A 23,776-nucleotide genomic window follows, 5' to 3' on the forward strand; every position below is an offset into this window, starting at 1 on the left:
AATTATCATAATGATGAATTTCCGTAGGTAAAAGATTCATACTTGCTTCTTATTCTTCCACTCCGAGTACAAATTTCATTAAGATGATACAGTGCATATAAATTAACCAAACTTAGGACAATATGCACAAAAAATTCCTTTTAGGACATCCATGTTTAATGGAGAGTAATATATACTTGGAAGTATTGGTTGAAAATCCAACTAGATGTAATAAGAGTTTTTGTATGAAGCAACAATATGCATGTTATTCAAGATTTATGTGATACGTTCTGAAATTTTAAGAAATGAATTAATGCATTTTTATTTTTCACTTAAAAGAAAAAACTGGAAAAAAAGATGAAAAAAAAAAAAATTATTTTTTATCAGTAAACTGGTAATGATAAGTTTCTTGGCTTTAGGTTGTTGAGATGCATTATTAATCTCCTTGAAGTATTATTATTAGCTTTATAAAGCACTCTAGAGTGTTGTGCTATCTATAGTTATTAGATCGGGACCGGTTTAGTAGGTTGATTTGGTGGTTGGATCGGTTCGGATAAGATAAAAAGTCAGGATAAGTAAAAACCATGCAAAAACTAGTTGACCTGCCTGGTTGATCAATGACCTGAGCGACCCGACAAAACCTGATTGAGATTTTTTTTTTCAAATGTGTTCTTCTCCTAGCTAGAGACCCCTCTTTTTTTATATGTTTTAGTTGGTTATTAACTATTTTTAAAGTTTACTATATAAATACTAGAAGAATGTTTGATTTTTTAAATGTTGGATTTAAAGCTTTTTAGTATATATACTCTATGTTTACAAGAAAAAAATTATTTTTTCGATGTGGGATTTGAAACCCTTTAGTATATATACTCTATATTTACAAGAAAAAAAGTTATGTTTTTTCAATATAGAATAAAAAACCTTTTTGGTTTAAATACTTCAACTTAAAAGAATAACATATTAACATAGTATTTTTTCAATGTGGAATACAAAACCTTTTGAAATAATCTTTTAAACTCCATTATTTATAACATTTATAGCCTATATTCATATAGATTGTTTCTTAAATTTTTTTCATATAAAATATTAAAATATCAAATATTTTTTTTAATTTTTCTAGATTGACCCTGACCTATACAATCCCGGACCTGCCTTCTTGGTCGGGTCAACCTCCGAATCAGGTCTGATAACTATGGTGCTATCTTCTGAAGCTGCTTTTACTTTTGCTTTCTTAAGCCAGGGACAATCTTTTGTTCTTGCAAGGCTGGTTCCACAAGTTCCCTCAATACAGGAGCACAGATTTGTTTATAGCAGGGGAAAGTTATGCAGGTATATGCTCTTGTGTACACCAATTTTCATCTCTTTTAATTCAACTATAAACAGCAAACATTTTTAATATTACTGCGCCTCATCTTTCTCATCGATTCCAGGCCACTATATTCCTCAACTTGCAAAGCTTATGATTGAAATTAACAAGAAGGAGAAGTTATTCAATTTGAAAGGAATTGCAGTAAGGACTCTTACATCACATTTGTGTGACAAAGAGATTGTAACCTTTTTCCAGAATTGAACTAGTTGAAAAGTGTTGACAATTGAGCCAATCAAGTAGGATTGCACATGTGATTAGTCCTTTCTGTGACAGAAATTTTTTTTTTTCCATTGCAGCTAGGTAATCCTGTTCTAGATTTTGCTACAGACTTGAATTCAAGGGCTGAGTACTTCTGGTCTCATGGATTGATATCAGACTCAACATACAAAATGTTCACTTCAGCTTGTAACTATTCAAGATATGTGAGCGAATATTATAGAGACTCGGTTTCATCTATTTGTTCAATAGTTATGAAACAGGTTAACACAGAAACCAGTAGGTTTGTGGACAAATATGATGTTACCCTTGATGTTTGTGTTTCATCAGTCTTCTCACAATCAAAGTTTATAAGTCCTAAGGTAAGTCTTCTCAGCAAAATCAATCTCCTATTTCCCCTTGTCTGCATTATTGTCAGGTGTGCCTGAAAATTTCTGCTCCTAATTTTCCTTTGATAGCAAGTATCTGAGAGGATTGATGTTTGTATAGAAGACGAAACCGTGAATTATCTGAATCGGAAGGATGTCCGGAGGGCTCTCCATGCTCGGCTTATTGGAGTTCGCAGATGGGAAGTTTGCAGCAAGTAATTGCAAATATGGTTTGCAATAGCCATGCTATGAATTATTCACATTCCATATATTGCAAATATGGTCCTATAAATCTTTCTTTGTTCTTCAACTGAAATCACTACTTTTTCAAATGCAGCATTCTAGATTATGAGTTTCTTAACATAGAGAAACCAACATTCAATATTGTTGGATCACTTATCAAGGCTGAAATTCCGGTTCTCGTTTACAGGTAAAAGAACACTAAAAAGTTCTTGAATAAGATTAGTGAGCGTACAAGTTTATAATAAGTATTTAAATCTTACAGTGGAGATCAAGATTCTGTTATTCCGTTGACCGGTAGCCGCACGCTTGTCCATAGAGTAGCAAAAGAACTGGGACTCAACACGACCGTCCCTTACAGAGTTTGGTTTGCAGGAAAGCAGGTAAATTCTTGTCAACAGGCAGCTTGCTAAGTGAGCTTTCTTTGAGCAATCATATCAGAATACTTATTTCATGCTTCCTTTCAGGTTGGTGGTTGGACTCAGGTTTATGGTAACATCCTCTCATTTGCTACCATCAGAGGCGCTTCTCATGAAGCTCCATTCTCACAGCCTGAAAGATCACTCATGTTATTTAAGTCGTTCCTGGAAGGTAAACACTTACCTGAAGTTTTCTGATGAGCTACTAATTAAGGTACTAAATGTTCAGACTCCAAAGTGATAATATTGAGATTGCATGTATACATGTGATGTGACTATTAATTCACGGCAGCATTGTTTGTTCCTGCCAAAAGAGAGAAACTTAAGCATCCATTAGTTTGTAAATCTGGTTTTCTCAATGCAAAATATCTTTGTTGGAGAAATTTTGTAAGAAGTGTGTTCAGAGAAAGAACGTGAATACCTTCCCATTCTCACCATGGATGATCAGAGTTGGCTGCGACGGAGTATACTGAGTAATAACCACTAACCAGCCTTGCTTGCATGAAATCATTCTGCTGTAAACTGGCAACGGAAGAAACTTCAAAGTAATTTGAACAATTCTTCTGTAAATTGATATGAATGATCATTCATATCAGTTGTTGCATAGCAATGCTCAACGGCAATGAAAGGGAGATTTTGGATTCAAATTCCATTGATGTATACAAAAACATAAAATATTTTACTGAAAAAATTCATGTAACATGAGTTTGAATCTGATGTGAGACAGAGAAATCTCCTACCTCAGTATTTCTCAAGGATTTTGAAGAAGCGAGGTGCTGTTAAGAGTCATATGGACACAGTACAGTTTATTTATCTTTCTTGTGATAAAAAAGATATGTATATCTTGAGAAATATATGGGTTCAAATCCTATCAATATGCACAAGCATTTTGAGTATTTGCAGTGTTGCTAGTCATTATTCATTTAGACAAAAAAAAAAAAAAACCCACTGCAATCTTAATCTTCTGTTATGATCACTAATTAATTCAGAAGAGCAATAGAGGTTCTTGGTGCCATTTCAAGAATAATTGTTCCCTTTTGTTCTTGAATGCCAACAAAAAACCATATGTGAGTGGAGAAAAAAGGAGTGAAAATTAAGTTCTGAACTGGAAGCGCAAGTAATTATCTCCACCTAAATTTGTTTACTTCTGTGTTTTTTTCCTCACAAGAATAAAAATTACCTTTCTTTCATTTTCTTTTCTTCACAATTTTCGCCATGTATTCAAATCAGGACCTCCTTCCTCTCAGTAAAAAAACAATTGTTTTCCAATTGCAAGATGGGTGTATCTTTAATTTGTTTTAACTTGTTATCAATTTGGGCTCCTCAATTGAACGCGCACAGACTCGAGATTATCCTGTTCGAGAGCTTCATTGCAGATGGAATCCTAAATACAGTAGTGTGTCTTTCGTTGAGTAGAAGTTGAAGATCAGTTAGTGATTAAAAAGACTTTATGACGAACAAAATTAAATTGTTGTCTTTACAACACAACCTTTAGTTGCTAATTAACCTGCCTATTTACAAACATTAAGCAACTATTTTGAACACAATGACAGTTCTGGTGATCAAGCATTCAAACGCAGGTAATGCTGCAATCGGCAAATGCAATTTTGTTATCCAGATGCCATTCATGGATGTTGTCCAGGCCAAAACGGGGGCAACAACGGAAAGAAGCTCATCACTTACGGCATGTCAACGGATAAAACTGATGCACTTGCATGTAGCCTGTTGTTTTCAGATGAAGCTCCTCTACTAATACACTGGAAACAACTAAAGGAAGCCATATATCCTGACCACATGTATATGGCCATGCCCATAAGCCTTTGTAGGCGAAGAAGACAACCTTGCCAACACTTTTCCATTTTAGATATTCTTAGGCCAAAACTTTTTGGTTGAAGAAGAAGAGACAGGGAGGAAAAGAAGCGACATAAGTTAGGGTTTGGTCGCTTTTAGAAAATAATTCTCAATGCCAATTAAGATTGAAAATCTCTCCTTTTTATCATTTTTTTATGAATTAACTTTTAAATTCAAAAAAGATTTCAAACATTCGAACCATAATTAAATAACATGTTATTAAATCTCGATTGGAAGCTTAACAATATCTACCTCCTGATCGAATCCTAACCATTCCAACAATACGGGGTCATACACATAATTAAGAGCTAGTACAAATCCCACATCAATTAGGAGGTACATTTGATTTTTCCCAGAAAACTAAATCTGACATGACCGAAGCTTCCACCAGACTCGGAACGCGATTGCTCAAGTGTTTGTGATCTCTCCTCCAAGATCATATTTGACAGTACCTCGAAAATTATACCCACCATCTACCACCAGATTATGGCCAGTCACGAACTCAGAATCCTCAGAAGCAAGAAACAACACAGCATCCGCTACATGCTTCGCTTTCAACACCCCTTTCAAGCAGTAATGCGGCTCAAAAGCCTTCTCCGCCTCCTCCACTCCCATGTTCATTTTCTTGCACGCCAGAGGTGTTGCCACCGGCCCTGGAGACACACAATTCACACGTATCCCATGCTCACTCAATTGATAACTTGCGCATTTCATCAACGCTAGCACCCCACTCTTGGACATGATATAGTCTGTATGCATGCCCCTTGCAAGACTCGCAATGACACTTGCTGTGCAAATGATGCTGCCCTTTATACCTCCTTCCACCATAGCACGCGCCGCGTGCTTTAGGCATGCTGCTACGCCACGAACGTTTATTACGAAGAGTTTGTCGTATGAGTCCAGGTCGAAGTCTAGAACAGTTTGCTTACCAAAGCTCATGATGCCTGCATTGCAGAATACGATATCAAGCTGACCATAGAGTTGAACAGTAGATTCTACAAGGGATTTGACCTGGTTTTCATCGGTTACGTCGCAGTGGATGTAAGTGGATCTGTTGGTTCCGATGGATTCTGCGAGCTTCTGGCCTTTTTCATCTTGGATATCAGCGATCACCACTCCTCGGGCGCCATTCTCAACAAAGGCAAGCACTGTAGCCTCGCCAATGCCACTGGCACCTCCGGTGACGATGGCAACCTTATCTTGAACTTTGCTCTTGCAAGGTTTGGCGTTCGCCATTGTAGCCAAAATGAAACTGAACCGTTGCAATAATATCTTGAACACGAGAGATCCAAATTAAGTCTGTTCATCTCGAGAAAAATGTAGATAGAATATAGATGACTCCAGCTGTGAAGCCAGCTATGCAAGCATCAATTTGATGCCACTTGCAGCTAATTGGTGTCAATTATTGTCACCTGCAGCATTAATTAATGCCACTTGTCTTTTCCAAGACAAAGATATGGATGCTTGCTTATTAAATAAACAATATATCAGAAGCTTAATAAACACCAGAAGCAAGAAAGAAGAACTAAGAGCAACAGAAAGAAAATAATCTCATATAAGTATGACGTACTTATGAGACAGTAAGTGAGTTGTTTTTTTCTAGTAATAGAGAAATTTTAGTTATTCTTCTATTAGTAGAGAAAAGTTGTAATTCTCATATTACTTAGTAAAATCCTTCTATACTTGCCTGTGAACGTAGCTAAATTGGGTGAATCACGTAAATTCTTGTGTGTCTTATTTCTTATTTTATCATATCCCTTGCCTTTTGTCTTGTAAGGTTTGCATGTCAGTATCCTAACAGTGGTATCAGAGCCTTCTTGGTTGGTGTTGTTAATACACAAAAGTTATTCGTGTATACGGTTACTATTCACGTCTACAATACTATTCACCTATACAACACTATTCATCCATACGATATTGTTCACATACGTTACTGTTGGCGTATAAAGAAAGTCAGTGCAATGACTAAATATAGTCTAGGAAGTTCTGTCTAAAGAGATTGAGTTTTAAGCGGGACCGTTTGTGACCCCTCCAATCTTTCCTGAGAACTTACTTAGTGAAGTATTATTCACATGATACTATTTCTATATACGTTGTAGATCAGTGAAACGGTGACAGCTGAATAGATCTCGGTGAATAAAATGACAGCAAAGTACGAGATTGAGAGGTTCAAGGGGAGCAATTTCTCACTATGAAAAATGAGAATCAAGGAAATTTTAAGGAAAGACAATTGCTTGGCAGCAATTAGAGATAGACCCACGGAGATCACTGATAATGCAAAATGGAATGAGATGAATGGCAATGTTATTGCTAACATACATTTAGTATTAGCTGATGAAGTATCATCAAGTGTGGTAGAGAAGAAAACAGCTAAGAAGATATGGGATACTCTGACAAAGCTATCTGAGTCTAAGTCCTTGCACAATAAGATTTCCTTAAAGCGAAGACTTTATACCCTTCGAATGGCAGAAACCACGAAGGTGACTGACCACATCAACACAATAAGAACTCTATTTTCACAACTCACTACGTTGGGTCAACAAATAGAGGAAAATAAATGTGCAGAGCTTCTACTTCAAAGTCTTCCTGATTCGTATGATCAGCTCATTATCAACTTGACCAATAATATCCTCTCATACTATTTAGTCTTTGATGATGTTGCAGCCGCTATCATGGAAGAAGAAATAAACACAAAAACAAAGGAGATAGAAATAGTTCAAACCAAGCAGAGGCATTGTTGGTGTCAAGAGGAAGATCAACAGAGCGTGGCTCTGGTGGGAGTCAAAGGCAGGAGAAGTCCAAATCAAGAAGTAAGAAGACTGTGAAATGCTACAACTGTGGCAGAAAAGGGCACTTAAAAAGGGATTGTTGGTTTAAAAAGGATATAGAGAACATTGCAAAGTCATCAAAACCTCAAAGATGTGTTGCAAACACTTCAGAAGATGGGGAGGTTTTATATATTGAAGCAGCGACAGTCTCTACAGATAGAAAAGAGCTCACTAAGGTTTGGTTAATGGATTCGGGAGCAACATGACATATGACTCCTAATCGAGATTGGTTTCATACGTATGAACCCATCTTTGAAGGTTTAATGTTCATGGGTAATGATCATGCTCTAGAGATTGATGGCATTGGCACCATCAAATTAAAGATATATGATGACTTAATTCATACTATTTCGAGAGTGCAACATATGAAAAGCTTAAAGAAGAATCTTTTGTCTGTGGAAAAATTTGATAGTCTTGGCTGTAAGATTCGAACAGACAATGAAATCATGAAAATTGTCAAAGGAGCGCTGGTGGTTTTAAAGGCACGAAAGATAGTTGCAAACTTGTTTGTGTTAATAGGAGAAACACATCATGAGGCAAAGGCGTCAATCGCATTAGCCAGTCCTGTAAAAGAGAAGACAATAATGTGGCATAAAAAACTAGGCCACATGTCAGAAAAAGGTTTGAAAATTCTCTCTGATCAGAAGTTACTCTCTGGGCTTACAAAGGTTACTTTATCATTTTGTGAGCATTGTGTTACAAGTAAACAACACAGGTTAAGTTTGGCACATGAACAACTAAGAGCAAATGCATCTTAGACCTGATTCACTCTGATGTTTGGCAAGCACCGGTTGTATCCTTGGGAGGAGCAAGATACTTTGTATCATTCATAGATGACTTCTCTAGGAGATGTTAGGTGTATCTAATTAGAAGGAAGGCAGATGTGCCCGCAGTCCTTAAAACTTTCAAAGCGCGGGTACAACTTGAATCTGAAAAGAAGATCAAGTGTTTGAGGACTGATAATGGAGGAGAATATACCATTGATAAATTTGATAACTTCTATTAACATGAAGGTATCAAAAGGCAGTTCACAACAACATACACTCTACAGCAAAATAGAGTGGCAGAGTGGATGAACAGAACTCTATTAGAAAGAACAAGAGCAATGTTAAAGGATGCACGTTTAGGAAAGTCATTTTGGGCAGAAGTAGTCAATGCCGCATGTTATGTGATAAATCAATCTCCGTCAACTGCAATTGAGTTGAAGACACTGATGAAGATGTGGACTGGAAACCCAGTTGATTATTCTCGATTGCATATATTTGGAAGTCTTGTGTACGTGATGTACAATACTCAAGAAGTCAACAAGCTAGATTCAAAATCCAGAAAACGTGTACGAAGTTGATTCCCCAATAAATCAAATATTAAAAGATGAAACCAGGAAAGAAAATTAATTACACAAAAGATCTAAAAAAATTTAATTAAAAGAATGAGGGTGAAAATTTAAAAAATAATTAAAGGGAAAACAAAAGTTTTTAATTTGAGGGTTAAATTGAATTGAAAAATAGCTTTAACAAAAAAAAATTCAAAAGAATGATGGTCAAATTGTAAAAAATAGAACAACAAAAACTATAAATGAAGATGAAAATGAAAGCTAAAAAAACTTTAACAAAAAGGCCAAAGAAAAAAATTAAAAATCAAAAGAATAAGGATGAAATTAAAAAAAAAACATATGAAAAATTGTAATTGAAAGACTAAATTAAAACAAAAAAAAATTATAAAAGGAAAAAGAACGAAATAAGAATGGGGACTGAAATTGAAAAACAAAAAAATAGAGGATAATCATTTACTTTATCTAGCAGGAGATAGAGAAAAAAAAGGAAAAAAAATAACAATCTGACTACCATATATTGTTACACACGACACTATGTAAAAGAGGACACAATAGTTCATTCCAAAAAGCTAACAGAAGGTTAGGTCTTGTCATCAGGTGACATCAAACGCACTGTCTAAATAGCGCAAACGCCACCCATTATGTAGGTGAGTGATTAACACGCGTCAGCAGCTTTTCTTGATTAGAAAATTAAAAAGTCAACATGAAAATATCAAAACACCCCTAAAACCTTAGTAATTACCCAAAAACTTGTGTGAAAGTAAAAAAGTACCCTCAAAAGCAAGATTTATTTTTTGTCTTTTCTAAAGTGAAAAATTCATATTTTAATTGTACATGAAGAAGTTAAAAACCAAAAAACTCTTGTCTAACAGCCTAACATTTTTTTTTATCCTAGAGTAAAGAAGTATTTTTATTGTTTAAACATTTATAAAAGTAAAAAAAATCCTTATTCAACCGCTTTAAATTTAATTGACTTCGGGGATAAAAGTATATTTTTATTGTGCAAAAAAAATAAAAAAGAATTATATACCCTTGAACAATATTTTAATAACCAATGAACCAATGTCAAAGACCAAGACACCCCACAACCAAGGCTTCTATTTTTTTTTTCCACCCAAGAGCAAAATAATTATTTTATTAAAGCAATCTACAATAATTTGTGTTTATTGCTATAGTAAAATGGTCATACCTTATATCTTTTGTTAAATTTTAAATAAAAATAGTCAAGCTATCATGTAATTGTTTTTCTCCTTCTTGTTCTAGTATTTGTTTTTACTGCTATAGTTAAATTATTAGTTATTTTTATTTTCCTTGTTAAAAATAAATAAATAAAGGTCTACATAATTCAATTATAAAAAATAAAATAAATTTGACTAAAACAATATTCAATTCAAGTCATTGAAAAAACGCACTTTCTTTTTTTATTTTTTTCTACTCTACATTTTCTTTTTGCTAGTTTCTCTTTTGGAAAAACTTTACAAGATTCTTTTTATTTCAGTTGGAGGAAGTCGTTGTCATTTGATCATTTTAGATTTTATTTTTTTTCAAATGTCACAATCAGTAAAAATATTTTCAACCCAGTAGAATTAATAAAACATTTTGGGATATAATTACAGAGTTTTTTTGTTGGTTATGCAACTCCCAATAACACAACCTTTCAAAATTAAAAAACGCAACCCTTTAAATCTCTCTTTTTTTATATAGGTTGTGTTGATGAGATCAACATATATAATCCTTAATTTTTATTTTATTTTAACAAGGAAATAAAATATTTTTTTCGACTATTCTATTTTTTTTAAAAAAATCATGAACTTTACCGTATTAGAGTTTTTTAATGATAATTTTTTTAATATATGTTAAGATCATATGTTAAGCAGTGTTTAAAAAAAACGAAAATGGTCACTTGGTAGCTGTGGGAATACAAAAGGCAGGCAACAAGAAAGCTTTTTTTTTTTTAATTCATTCTATAAACAGAAACCTGTGCTGAGGGATATTAATTATTTCTATATATATATCTTAAAAACAGTATTTTTATTTGTAACTTTTTATTTGTTTTCATGCCCAAACTAGCAAAGTACCCACATTGACCACCAAATTATAGCCAGTCACAAACAATACGAATCCTCGGAACAAAGAAACAACACAGCATCAGCTATATGCTTCGCTTTCAACACGCCTTTCAAGCAATAACTCGACTCAAAAAGCTTCTCTACCTCCTCTACTCCCATGTCGTATGTCTTACACACCATAGGTGTTGCCACCGGCCCTGGCGACACACAATGAACTCGTATTCCATGCTTACCCAACTGATAACTTGCACATTTCATCAGCGCCAACACCCCACATTTAGACATGATATAATCTGTAAGCATGTCCCCTACAAGATTCGCAGCGGTGTTTGCTGTGCAAATGATGCATCCCTTTATACCTCCTTTCACCATGGCAAGTGTGTCGAGTGCTTTAATTAGGCATGCTGCTACACCACGAACGTTTATTGCGAAGAGTTTGTCGTATGAGTCCATGCACGTCGTCGAAATCTAGAACAGTTTGCTTACCAAAGCTCGAGATGCCTGCGCGCACTGAAGAATATGATGTCAAGATGACCATAAAGTTGAACAGTTGATTCCACAAGGGATTTGACTTGGTTTTCATCGGTTGCGTGGCAGTGGATGTATATGGATCTGGTGGTTCCGATGGATTCTGCGAGCTTCTGGCCTTTTTCATCTTGGATATCGGCGATCACCACTCCTAGTGCGCCATTCTCAACAAAGGCAAGCACTGTAGCCTCGCCAATGCCACTTGCACCTCCGGTGACGATGGCAACCTTGTCTTGAACTTCGTCGGTGTTTGTCGTTTTACGTTATAATGTCTTGAACACCACCAAGTGATAAATGAAATAATAGTGTAGATAGAAACATGACCCCTGCAAGCATTGGGATTTGAATTATTTTCTGCACATATATTTTTGTTTCAAGCAATTGTTATTTTTTAAAGCTTTTTTTATTTAAAAATATATTAAAATAATATTTTTTATTTTTTAAAATTTATTTTTAATATCAACCCATTAAAATAATCTAAAATTATCAAAAAATAATAATTTAAAATAAAAAATAATAATGTTTTAAAAAAATACTTTTAAAATATAAAAACAAACTCATTATAATTGTGCCCCATCTAGGTTATTATAAATAAGAAAATAGCCAAGCTATCGTGTATGTAAAACATTATTTTAAAATTATCAAACAGGTTAGGGCTTACCAGAACTTCTGAAATATCTATAGGTTGTTATATGTGCTAAGAGCATAATATTAGAGTGGATTTTACCATAATATATATTAGGGTTTCTTAATGATAATTTTTTAATATGTTTTATGATCATAAGTTCACGGATCCATCATTTTTAAACCTATAATTTAAATTTAACCAATTACAAAATATAATAAAATGATTAGGTTTCTTGCTGCAGCAATCCACGTAAGTTTTTCTTTTCTCTCAACTTTTTTTTTGTTTTCAATTGAAGTCTTTTATGACCAATTTGTTATAATTTATTGCAGAAAGATATAATTTAACAAAAGATTACCAAATTGTAAAATAAAGACAAAATTGCATGGCCAAACTCAAATTCTCGGAAAATTTTTGGTCCACTCACTTTCTGTTTTTCTTCCATTGCAGTCTTTTTAGTTTTTCAAATTTTAATTTTAATTCAAAGTTTTTATTTTATTTATTTTTCAGTACAAGTTTAAAAAACAAGATAAAAACTCGTTAGAAAACGATAAAGGTAAAAGAAAATCATTGGTTGGCTATATTTCAGCGGCAAAAAGAGTTAATATTGGTGTCAAATGGATTCCAATCAACAAGAAAAGTTATATTAATGTGTTTTTTAACCTTTATCTTACCCAAAAAAAATAGATCGGGGTTGAGAAAAAGATTTTTGTTTCTCGATTTGATTGTATTTTTTAACTAACTTACGAGTTTTTTGAGTTGAGAGATTGATTATTGAGGTATTGAGGATGTTTATTAGGTGTTTTAAGATCAATATAGGTCAAAATAAATTTTCAAGACAAGAAAACCATAGTTGATTTTCCAACCATCTCTCTAATAGTTAAAATTTCAGCAAACAAACAATAATGAGTTATTTTTTTAAAACAACAAACGCATTTGCTTCTTAAAAATGAAAAAAGGCCAACCATATGGACCTGATCTCACAAGCCTACACATGTTTGACCCTTTGTTTATTGGATCGAGCGGCAGACCCTAACCTTTTTGTATTTTATTTTATTATTTATTTGAATTTAGATTTGAATACAATATAAAATACATAATGCTATATTTTAATTTTGTCATGGTTCTCAAATAATATTATAAGTTTTTATGAAAATATTAACATATGTTTTTTCAATTATTATGTACCTGATATGAAAAAAAAACTCATGAATATTTATATTTATATTTTTAAAACTTTAATATATTTTTTACGTAATTGTATTACATTTATCAATTTTTTGTCTTTAATCATATACAAAATACTAAGATTTTTTTTATACATATTTTTTATTTTCTTTTAAGACCATGAAAGATTTTTGTTTAGAAAACAATGTTTTGCAATTAAAAAACCATGTTTCCATTAAAACAATTGAGAGGTGCATTAATAAAAAAAATTAGATTGGAGAAATGCATTTTTTTATATTTCAAATAGCTAAAATTTTGTTTCAATAGAGTATAAATTATTATTTTGGTTAAAAAAATATTGACATCTAACTAAAATGAGAAAAATTAAATAGCTCCACACAACCAGAAATCACATATCTTAATTTGCATTTACTTTTAACTTTATTATTTTATTTTCTATTATTACTAACAACTATTTTTAATGTTTATCAACACATATTCAAATATTTCTTTATGTTAAAAAATTAAATTAACAGTGTCTACATATTTTTTTATATGTTACAAATTAAGGGTGAGGTAACTAATATAATCAAATTATAATTTGCACAAAGAAAAAGATTGGAGAAGATTCCAAATCAAAGAAATTATATATTTTAAGGGTATTTGCTTTACATGATATTTTATAATATTTGATAAATAATGATAAGAAAATGGCAGTGATGAATTACGATAATGATCACAGCAATTATGTTTGTAGTTATTAAAATGATTTTGCTTATGGTGGTGGCAATCATGGAGGCCTTAGTGATGGAATGTGAGTGGTGGTATTAATCATCATGTCTATTAAATCTAAATCATTAAATTTAATTTGAATGGTCATGATTTAGTGCATAATTAAAAATGAAAACCTAATTCTTTAATATTTTATTTATATATATCACATAATTTGAGTCATTAAATTCAAAATCAACGGTAAGATTAGTGTTTCTTTAACAACATAGAGGATTCAAATTCAGTAATGAGAGGAGTGGTGGTGGTAGGAATAATTAATTGGATGATATTGTCAGTTTATTATTCTGTAAAATATTTTATTAAATTTTATGAGTTGAGAATATTTTAAAAAAATTAAGTTTTTAAATTGATTATAATATTTTTTTTATGTTTGCCAATTTTCTTATAAAATATTTTATGGAAAAAATTAATGCAGAGAAATACCTCACGCTCACTGCTAGTCTCTTTAATTACCTTTGCCCCCAGATCACCATTTCCCCTTTTAATTCTACTTCCCTACATGGCTTATAAGAAAATTTTCCTTATTTTTTTCTTATTTTTAATTTTTGTTATTGGCTCCTTTGTCAAAAAAAATTTCTTATTTATAATCATGATTTGTTAATTTTTTCAAATTAGCTTCTTATTCTTTTTATTTTGATTTTTTTTTGAATTCTTTTATGATTTTTATTTTTCTTTTCAGTTTTCCTTTTTAATTTTAAAATCCGCGATGTCCTCTCATATATTTTTTTTATTTCAAGTTTGGTACTAATTTTTTTAATTGTTGTGTTTTGAATCTTTTTGTATAATTTTGTTTTTCAATTTCATCCACCGACATTTGATTTTTTTTGGGATTGGACTTTGAGGTTTTTCTAGATGGGATGCTTTCAATTTAGTGACTCAATTCATGATTTAAAAAGTTAACACGAATTGACGTAAAAAAAAATTTACTTAGTTTTTTCTTCAATTTCATTATTCAACGTTTATTTTGAAAAAAAAATAGGTTTCATGATTTTTTTTAATTTTTTTTAACTAGGTTATCTCGATCTCATGATTTAGATAATAGGTTTGGCCGAATAACTCTGATATTTTTTGGGATCGTTTTTTATATACATTTTTTATTTCATCCTTTAAAATTGAGTTCTTTTTAAAACCAAGCTTCATCAGTTTTTCCTGTTTAGCCTTCTATTAGGCATTATGTTCTTGTGATCTGACTTTGAGGTTTAGTGGCCTTACCAGGTTTTACGGATGTTTTATTTTATCAAGCTTCTCTTTGATGACTCATTTTTTTCGATTTCACTATTCCATATCTGGATTGTTGCGAATTGACCATCACTATTTTTCTCAATTTTCATTTTATGAGGTTGGCCCAGCCTTACGACCCGGGTTATAAATTTACCATACTAATTCGGGTTGACTTGAGATACTTTATTTATTTTTAATTTTATTCTTTAACATTGAATTATCTTGAAATTAAACTTTGTGATTTTTATTCCCTTTCAAAAAGTTTTTTTTTCTAGTCATCATTATCATCTTTTCTTTTAAAATTTGTTTCATTTTTTATAGTTAATTTTTCTATTATATAATTAAATAAAATTTTCTTATTGGGCCTAATAGGATACATAACTCATGACGCATCTTATAGGAGTTGCTTCACTCATGTTTACTAGATGCGAGTCTTGTAATTTTTTAACCTTGATTTGATGATTTATCTTTAATAATATTAAAAAAACACTTAATTTTAATTAGTATATAATTAGATAGATAGCTGACGTTCTGCCTTGGCCAAACTAAATGTTTTATGACATAAAAAACAATGATCAGGCCTGGTAAACTTGATCTGATGCATTCACTCGAAAAACCTAGAATTCAAAGCTTCACTTGAACCCTAAACCAACCATGACCTGTTAAGAACTGCAGCAGGGCTTGTAGCTCAGCGGTAGAGGCAAGGTTTCCTTGCCTTTGTCACCTGGGTTCGAGTCCTAGCGTATACGTCTGTCATCCCCGCGGTGTCTTACATGTCTACTGGGCTTGCAGGGTGTTCAGTGGATCCGGAGATTAGTTATGGTGTGAGTAAGCTGGACCGGACACCCCGGGTTATAAAAAAAAAAAGTCTAACGGAGAAATATAGTATTCAAATTTCGATGCTAACCTAGATTCATTTGAAAAGCGACTCAGTGCAATCCAAACAAATATTGAAGGAGTTTGATATTGTATTAATAGTTATATTTTAAAATATTTGTTATTTAAAAATATATTAAAATAATATATTTTTTATTTTTTAAAATTTATTTTTAACATTATTATATTAAACAAATACGCTATTATAAGTAAAAGTCCCACACACACATGACCCATCACCGACCATGACCTCATATCACAGGGTATCTCTTCTCCCTTGGCTGGAAGCCATGGCTGCCATGGTCCCATCTTGTGTTAATCCTGTCATCATGATCTACAGACAAACTACATTGTTGTCGTCATCATCAAAAACCACCTTGCTTTCTTGCAACTAAAGCATTACATTACAGCACACTACTGTAGCTGTCTCTCTCTAGCCTCCACCTCTCCATTGACCTGTCAACTGCCCAACCCACCTAAAAAGGCGGGAAATCTTTTCCCTTTTCTCTTTCTTGGTCCAAAAAAAGCAACTGGCTCATCATTTTTCTCTCTTAATTTTGATAATTGTTACATTACACTAGTAGTATAGTGTATGTGTGTGTCTATATACACCATCTTATTTTCAAAGCCAATTTAAATTAAAAAAAAATGATGTCAAAAGATGAAAAGCAAGCCTCTTTATCAGTCATCAACAACAAAATCGAGGTCCAGGTAAAGGGGAAAAAAAACAAAAGACCATTATTTTTCTTTCTATATATATATATGCATTGTGGGCACATAATTGAATAAAGATTTATGCGTTCACTCTCTCTCGTTGTTAATATAGATAGGAACTCAGATGGATTTTATGGATCCATGGTTGTCTCAGTGATTAATATCACATATTGAACACTATTAAGACCTGTTTTTTTGTTGGTTATTTATGTGGAAATTGCAGGAGAAAGAGGAGGAGAGGGAACTGGACCTCGGATCCGAAGAGCTTGATCCTCCTTTACCTCTCACTGTTACCTCCCGGGTAACATTTTAGGTTTCTGTTTTTTCTTTCTTTCTGTTTTTTGAGGGAGTGGAAATGGTGCTACAATGTAATTATTGTTGAGGGTAAATTGAAATTTCTGTTCTTTTTTCTATATCTCTTCTGTTACTTTGAATGAGGAAGCGGTAAAATGTGATCGTATAAAGGCATTGGAAATAATTTTTGTATGGGTAAATTGAAGTTTTTCCTTTTCTTTTTCCTGTTAATTTGCGTGAGAAAATTGTAGAATGTGATAATATAAAGGAATGGGAAATAATTGTTGTGTAGGCTTCGTTGATCCCCCCCCCCCTTTTTTTTCTCTGTTACTCCAAGAGCGGAAATGTTAAGACAGGTAATTTTGACTAGTTTAATATTTTGGATTTGATTTCAGGTATTGTATATGTTGGGAGATATAACAGCAGGCCCAGCGTATAGGTTTGCTCAATGGCTGGAGTTGGTTCGTAAGAGAAGTGGCAAGTATCGTGCCTCAGGGTTCCCGCACCGGCCTTACAGGCTCGAAACTATGCCCTCTAGGTCTGCCATCTCGCTCTCTCTATGTCATTATTTATATCAACCATCAAACTAATTATGGTGATTAGTTCAGATAGACTGAATGCTGATGATTTATTGTTAATTTTACTCGTGAGGCAGATAGTTAATGAACTTATAGGGGGAACCTTTGAAGTAGATTTGCGATAATATGGGAAGTGAGATGTGAGAAATGTGAGTACAGGAATTTAAGGACAACTAACTTAGACATTCAACACAAATGGGAACTTTTCTTAATTTATGCATGTAATTCTAGTGTTGATAGAAGTTATCTAGTTTTTGTCTTTAGATGTTCATAATTTTATAATCATTGGAAATGCTCTTGGGAACGATAGGAATGCATCACCAGCAGAGAAATAAAGTGAAATTTGTCTCTCCTAATTGCATTTCTTATTGTCATGCCAAGAAGCCTGTGATAAACCACCTGCCTGTTTCATTACAGCAAGTGAATGAGGGGGAGATCTTGGGTAGTTCTATGATCATATAAATGAAACTGCAAACATTTCATACTAGTTTTTTTGTTTTTGTTCATTAAAGCATGATGCACATGTGCTCTCTCTCTCTCTCTCTCTCTCTCTCTCTCTCTAATATATATATATATACTCAGAGTGATTTTTCCTTTCACCTAGTTGTCATGATTGCTATGCAGTTGGGGAGAATCTCTTGTTGATTCAAAAAGCCCACCTCCTGAGCAATCTCCAGAGATCAGTTTGTGGGACAGGCTTGGTAAAGCTGCTGCATTGGATATCGAGTTGAGCTCTTTTTCTTGGGACATGCTTTCTTCCCTTCACCACACTGAGCATAATAGTAGCAATGAAAATTCTGAGGATGAAATGAGCAAAGCCCTTGAAGTATGTTATCCAATTCACACTAGTATAGTTTAAACAGCATCTGCTTTCTAATTTATATTATTAAAAGCTAAAGCACAAAGCCTTTGGGATGAAATTATTCTTAAATGAATACCATCTTGATTCTTATTTTTCAAGGTAACTGACTAACCTAGCTTATGAATCAAGGGTTATTTTTAGATTTGTCCAACTGAGTTTAATTTATTCAATAGCATAGACAAGTTCTCAGGTTATTGACAAGCTATGATTTCTGTGTAAGACAATGTTGAGCTGCTATATTTTCCATTATAGGGGTATCATTAAAGAATATTGAGTTTTGCCTGTATGTAACAGAAATTAGAGAAGAAACCAGTGCATCAATGTTTCTATTCTCATTGGCCATCTCAAATTCTCTTCAGCTGTGTGCATGTAGGTAACTGTAAATTCCGGGGGGGTTGTCTTCTTTGCCTTATTCAATCAACCTGGAAATGTTGACGCTTTTCATAAGGAAGCTGCAGCTGTCATAAAGTTTTCTTCTTCCAGGATGGCCACACAATCAGAACGTCTTGGCTATGAATTTGCAAAGTGGTTAGGAGTCCAAACTCCTCAGGTTACACTATTATAACCCAATAGTTACTGATTTTTCTAAGACCAAGCAGCATTGAAGTCTCTTCTTAAAAAATCTTGCCTGGCCTTTTGCTTCCCTTCTAAATGATGGTAAATATTTCTGCTGGAATGTTACAGGCTAGAGTCATTCATAATTGCAGCCCAGAGTGGCTCCAGATCAAGGAAGCTGGAGAGAAAGCAAGAGTTGCAGCAGCTTTGGAAGGAGATGAAGTAGGTGAAGTGACATGTTCTGAGCTTTTGGAAGCTCTTGAACTTAGCCGATGCCTTCTTCTGATGAGGTGAAACTAGAACTTGATTTGTGCATTACATATTATAAAGTGATATCATAAAAATTTTCAACTTCCTTCTCATGCTGTCTCCTTATCTAATAGGCTGAAAGGGGAAGGGTTGGGAAAAGAGATTTATGTTCTTTATAATCCATATCATGAGTGTGTGTGCACGTGTGTGTAATGAAATTCGGCTTTTTAGAATCTCGAGGTGGCTACACTGACCTGAGCAGTACCGCACACCCATTTACCAAGAAACATAGGGACACCATAACTAAAAGTTTGAGCTAGTAAAGAGTATTACTTGATATCATCATATGCTGATTCCTCTTTCCTAGGATACTCAATCAATTCCCTGGTCTCTACTCCTTGTACTCTAATATTATAGTGATGGGGATGCACGGTTTTTCATATCACAAGCATTGCAAAATTACCTTTTCCATTAGTGTTTCAAAGGCCAAAACATCCTGTTTTTGCAGCTATGTTCATGGATCTCCTTTATTGGAGAGCTCAAATTCATTTGAGTCACGTGAAACTGCAGAAAGAATTGCAGCAGCAATTGGTAGGGTCTTCCTGTTGGACCTTGTCATCAGAAACGAAGATAGACTACCTTGCCGTGAGCTCAGATGGCGCGGAAATCCCGCAAATCTGTTGTTGGCTGAGAAAATGACCCCGTCAAATGTCAATGCCTTGGAGGATGCTTTTGACTCTGCAATTAACCGATACCGACCAAGGGTGATTAAAGCTCTACAGAAAGAAAGAAGGGCAACTTCAGTGGATTGTAGGCTTAACTCTCATAATCAAGGAGGACCAGGAATGGAATCACAGGGCTCGGATGTTTTTGATATTACAGAAGCTCCAAAGGCTAACAAAATGCTAAGAGTTCGAAAATCAGGAGAATCATCGTTTTCTGATCTCCTCATTTCTCATGCTGTGGCTATTGATTCTGGTGTTCCTCGTCGGCCTCCTGCTGGAAAACGCACAAATGACCAGGCAAATTATCCTAAATTGATTGAGTTGCTTATCAACAGTTCTGATTACTCCTCTAATTTGTTATATGAAATAACTGGGGGGAAATTAGGAGCTCCTCCATTGGAAGGCACTGACTTCACTGATACACGAGTGACCGAAATGACTTCAGCTGTTCAGGAATTTCGTGGTGGGTTTCGTGCTGCTCTCAGGGATCTGCAAGGTTTCCATATATTCCTCCTCACTCTTCACCAAAAACTAGATAGCGTGTTACGAGTTTTTTTGAACATCACAAATAAAACATCAGGGGACTGTGACAGAGATGATTTGGTGGTCCCTGAGTCACCTTCACATGTAGTTGTTCATTGTCCTTCTCCACCGAGTAAGGAACGGTTTCTTAATGATAACCATCCAGAGTTTAGTGATTCAGATTCGCAGCGAATTGCTCAAACTCCAAGGTCATCTTCAGGAAATAAAGAGTGCTCAGATTTTAGTTCTCCCATGTCAAGAGAAAGCTGGCATGGAAAGTTTTCCAAGGGGAGTTTAGAGCCCTTTCGTTGCCTGCGTCTGACAACAAAGCTCCGAGACATTCATAAATTTGCCAAGGTAAGCATGTCAGTTAACATGGATATGAAAATCATATGCTTACTAGGCAAAGATTACTGGTTATGGTGCTTAAAGATGACAAATCGGAAACCAAATAATCATGAAGCAAAATCTTGGTTCCAAAAATGTATTTTTAATCCAATTCCATGTTCGACTTTCCTATATCTGACATATTTTCATAATTGAAAAAATGGACTGGTTAAGTTCTCATCTTTGTTGTTAATCAGTAGCTGGCTCTTTTAACCAATTTATGTGACACGCTGCATATATAGCACAAGATGGCACAGTGAAAAAAGGGTAGAAACATGATTGAGGAATGCAAGAGGCAAAATGTCCAAATTTTTTAAGCCATCAATTGGATGAGAAGTAATTTGCTCATGTTCTACAGATTTTTCTCCTCCTTACATAGTTTTAAGAAGAAACAATTATTGCATTGATGCATCGTACTTCTAATAATCTCATGTACTTCTGCAAAATAGCCCCCTTTAAAGTGAGGAGGAAAAAACCAAAAAACCTCGTGTTAAGAATCAAAAGAGAATAGATAATTATTGATACTTTGATTTCATAATTTCCATGTGGATCAATAGCAGGCGTCACCTCATTAAGTATAATTAAACATCATAAACTCTGAAACTTGACTGGAATAGAAGGTCATGTAGCAGGGGAACTGTGTAGTATTTAATCATCTTACTTTACTAGAAACTCTGTTTTGTGAGAAATGTAGAGAAGCGTGCCATGACATGTGCTAATTAGCAAGCAAATAAGCATACATTTGAAAAGGGCTGAAAATTTTAGTTACTGCATTGTGTAAGGGGAAGAAAATAAAGATGTTTTTCATTGTTCTAACATCTTAATGTTTGACATGCATAATTATATGCTCAGGTGGATAATGAATCAAATAAAGAACTTGAACAATGGAATGAAATGCTGAGAAATGATGTTATCAAACTGTGTCAGGAGAACAATTTCCAAACAGGGTTTTTTGAGGGCAGTGATAGTAACTGCGTTGTGGATGCATATGAGTTAAAGGTAATAGATCCATGCAATGTTCAGGTTGCATGTCTAATATGAAGTTTTTTATTTTTGTTTATCAATTCCTACTATAGAAGACTGATCCATGGAACAATCTATTTTCCTTATTTTAGGATTTTTTTTTTTTCCATTTTAACTTGCAGGTAAGATTAGAGCACATTCTTGAGAGGATATCATTGATCTCCGAAGCTGCAAACACAGAGAAACCATCATCAATCACAAATAGCCTGTTTATTGGTGGCGCCCTGGCTGCAAGATCTGTGCACACTTTGCAACATCTAGGAATCACACATATTTTGTGTTTGTGTGGCAATGAAATTGGACAGTCAGAGTCCCAACACCCAGATCTATTTCAGTACAAAAATTTTTCTGTGAGTTTTTCTTCTCCATTTGCATTAGTTCCATACTTCTGGGAACAATGCTCTGTTTTGTTTTATACGAATGACTAAAGGTGGATCAATTTGTTAAGGTACCTCTACAAAAAGGAAAATTTTATCATAATGGTAGAAGCAGTTGCAGTTGCAGTGGTCTCGCAACGTCTTTAGTTTGCAACTATAACAATGGATAGAGCTTCACGTGTGCTCCTTTCTAGAAAAGTAATTAGATTTTAGAAAACCAACTGTTTTTCTCTGCGACTTGTTTTTGTTTGTCGTCTTCTCCTAATATTGCAGCAGACTATGATCATAAAATTTAGAGATGATTTTCTTGATGTTTCTATTAGCCAAGTTTACATATTAGCCAAGTTTACACATATTGATCTCTAAACAGCAAACACTCTGTAGCATTATTGATCAACAATCTTGAGCTCGTCATTTTTTTTTCCTTTTTCCAGCATATACTTGGAACCTGTCCTATATTCATACTACTTTCTACTCGAACAGATAACTGACGATGAGGATTCAAATATCAGCTGCATCTTTGAAGAAGCCTCTGATTTTATTGATCATGTTGAATCAGTAGGAGGGAGGGTTCTAGTTCATTGCTTTGAAGGGAGAAGTAGGAGTGCCACATTGGTTCTTGCTTATTTAATGCTCAGGAAGTAAGTGAAAATCGCAAGCTTTTTCATGGTGTAGAAAAATTGCACAATGGAAGCTCTATCAGCACACATAATGATATTGAATTTCTGCAGTGGATAGACTGCTGCATCATAAGTTCTGTATGTTGAGCTTTTTCTTTCTTGATGCAGGAAATTCACTCTACTAGAAGCATGGAATGCTCTAAGACAAGTTCATCGGCGAGCTCAGCCCAATGATGGTTTTGCAAGAATTTTACTGGATCTTGACCAGCGACTGCATGGGAAGGTTTCCATGGAATGGCAAAGGCGGAAGCCAGAAATGAAAGTCTGTCCCATCTGTGGGAAGAATGCTGGTCTGAGCAGCAGCTCGCTCAAGCTTCACTTGCAGAAAGCACACAAGAAGCTATCATCAGGCAGTGTGGACAGTGCAATGACCATGGAGATACAGAAGGCTCTGGATGCACTAAAAATGACCAGAAGCGGCAGCGTCAGCCCTACTTTGAGGCAGTCTTCACCAGCTATAGATGACTAGGTACAGGGAATTCATTTCAGTGCGCAAGAAAATCAAGAAGCAAACCCATTTCGCTTGTGGCCAGCTGTGAAACCACGGCATCTGTACTCAGCAGCAAAATTTGCAGTATCAAGACATTGAATTGCATCCGCCCACATGATTTGTTGTATTAATTGAACACTGCAAATTTTCAACAGAGGTTATCAAATAGACTCGGGTCAGTGCCACAGTGCCGATACGTTTTGGATTTTAGATTCAAGGAAGACTGAAATGAGTGTAACATGCCGTTTCATATTTTTCTGAGGGATGTTTGTAACGTCGCTTCCACAAAGGAAAATTTGCAATAAATAGTTTTTCTGTATCCAGGCTCCATATTGAACACTTCGTGAAGAACCTTCACTTGCCATCTCTTGTATGCCTGGTAAAATGATAGTACATGATAAAGCATGCTGAGCGGCACAAATAAAAAATAATCTTGAAG

The 23,776-nt window shown here is 34.2% G+C and overlaps 3 protein-coding genes and 1 pseudogene across 5 annotated transcripts; 2 read left to right on the plus strand and 2 right to left on the minus strand.

The window, feature by feature from the left end:
• Nucleotides 1–1,214: 1,214 nt before the first annotated feature.
• On the plus strand, nt 1,215–3,236 carry LOC133675817 (serine carboxypeptidase-like 45; the record flags this gene model as incomplete). The annotated part of the gene is made up of 7 exons (XM_062097312.1): nt 1,215–1,308; nt 1,410–1,489; nt 1,645–1,926; nt 2,023–2,147; nt 2,270–2,362; nt 2,438–2,555; nt 2,640–3,236. Coding segments are annotated over 7 exons (942 nt in total), but the record flags the coding sequence as incomplete, so codon positions are not given.
• Nucleotides 3,237–4,634: 1,398 nt separating this feature from the next.
• On the minus strand, nt 4,635–5,767 carry LOC133675027 ((-)-isopiperitenol/(-)-carveol dehydrogenase, mitochondrial-like). Its single transcript, XM_062096292.1, has one exon. It carries the CDS (start codon nt 5,676–5,678, stop codon nt 4,851–4,853), a length of 828 nt encoding a protein of 275 aa, XP_061952276.1. The 5' UTR covers nt 5,679–5,767; the 3' UTR covers nt 4,635–4,850.
• Nucleotides 5,768–10,658: 4,891 nt separating this feature from the next.
• Nucleotides 10,659–11,451, minus strand: LOC133676097 ((-)-isopiperitenol/(-)-carveol dehydrogenase, mitochondrial-like; annotated as a pseudogene).
• Nucleotides 11,452–16,431: 4,980 nt separating this feature from the next.
• Nucleotides 16,432–23,656, plus strand: LOC133676138 (dual specificity protein phosphatase PHS1-like). 3 transcript variants are annotated; one of them, XM_062097730.1, is made up of 11 exons: nt 16,446–16,592; nt 16,819–16,896; nt 17,285–17,427; nt 18,092–18,293; nt 18,703–18,879; nt 19,014–19,174; nt 19,642–20,737; nt 21,620–21,766; nt 21,913–22,140; nt 22,651–22,808; nt 22,956–23,656. In XM_062097730.1, exons 1-11 carry the CDS (start codon nt 16,530–16,532, stop codon nt 23,314–23,316), a joined length of 2,814 nt encoding a protein of 937 aa, XP_061953714.1. In that variant the 5' UTR covers nt 16,446–16,529; the 3' UTR covers nt 23,317–23,656. The 3 variants fall into 3 exon arrangements, with proteins under 3 accessions (XP_061953716.1, XP_061953714.1, XP_061953715.1); XM_062097732.1 differs by lacking the exon at nt 22,956–23,656 and having other exon boundaries at nt 16,432–16,592; nt 22,602–22,744; XM_062097731.1 differs by lacking the exon at nt 16,446–16,592 and having other exon boundaries at nt 16,788–16,908.
• Nucleotides 23,657–23,776: the final 120 nt, after the last annotated feature.

This window comes from Populus nigra, chromosome 16 (genome assembly GCF_951802175.1).
Source record: "Populus nigra chromosome 16, ddPopNigr1.1, whole genome shotgun sequence".
Taxonomy (NCBI): domain Eukaryota; kingdom Viridiplantae; phylum Streptophyta; class Magnoliopsida; order Malpighiales; family Salicaceae; genus Populus; species Populus nigra.

What these genes read in the sequence shown, in the direction of transcription:
- LOC133676138 (XM_062097730.1), top strand. Translation starts at nt 16,530, where the DNA reads ATGATGTCAAAAGATGAAAAGCAAGCCTCTTTATCAGTCATCAACAAC. An exon ending in CTCTCACTGTTACCTCCCGG is followed by an intron (nt 16,897 to 17,284) that starts GTAACATTTTAG and finishes ATTTGATTTCAG; the next exon opens with GTATTGTATATGTTGGGAGA. An exon ending in TTCAGTACAAAAATTTTTCT is followed by an intron (nt 22,141 to 22,650) that starts GTGAGTTTTTCT and finishes CTACTCGAACAG; the next exon opens with ATAACTGACGATGAGGATTC.
- LOC133675027 (XM_062096292.1), bottom strand. Translation starts at nt 5,678, where the DNA reads ATGGCGAACGCCAAACCTTGCAAGAGCAAAGTTCAAGATAAGGTTGCC.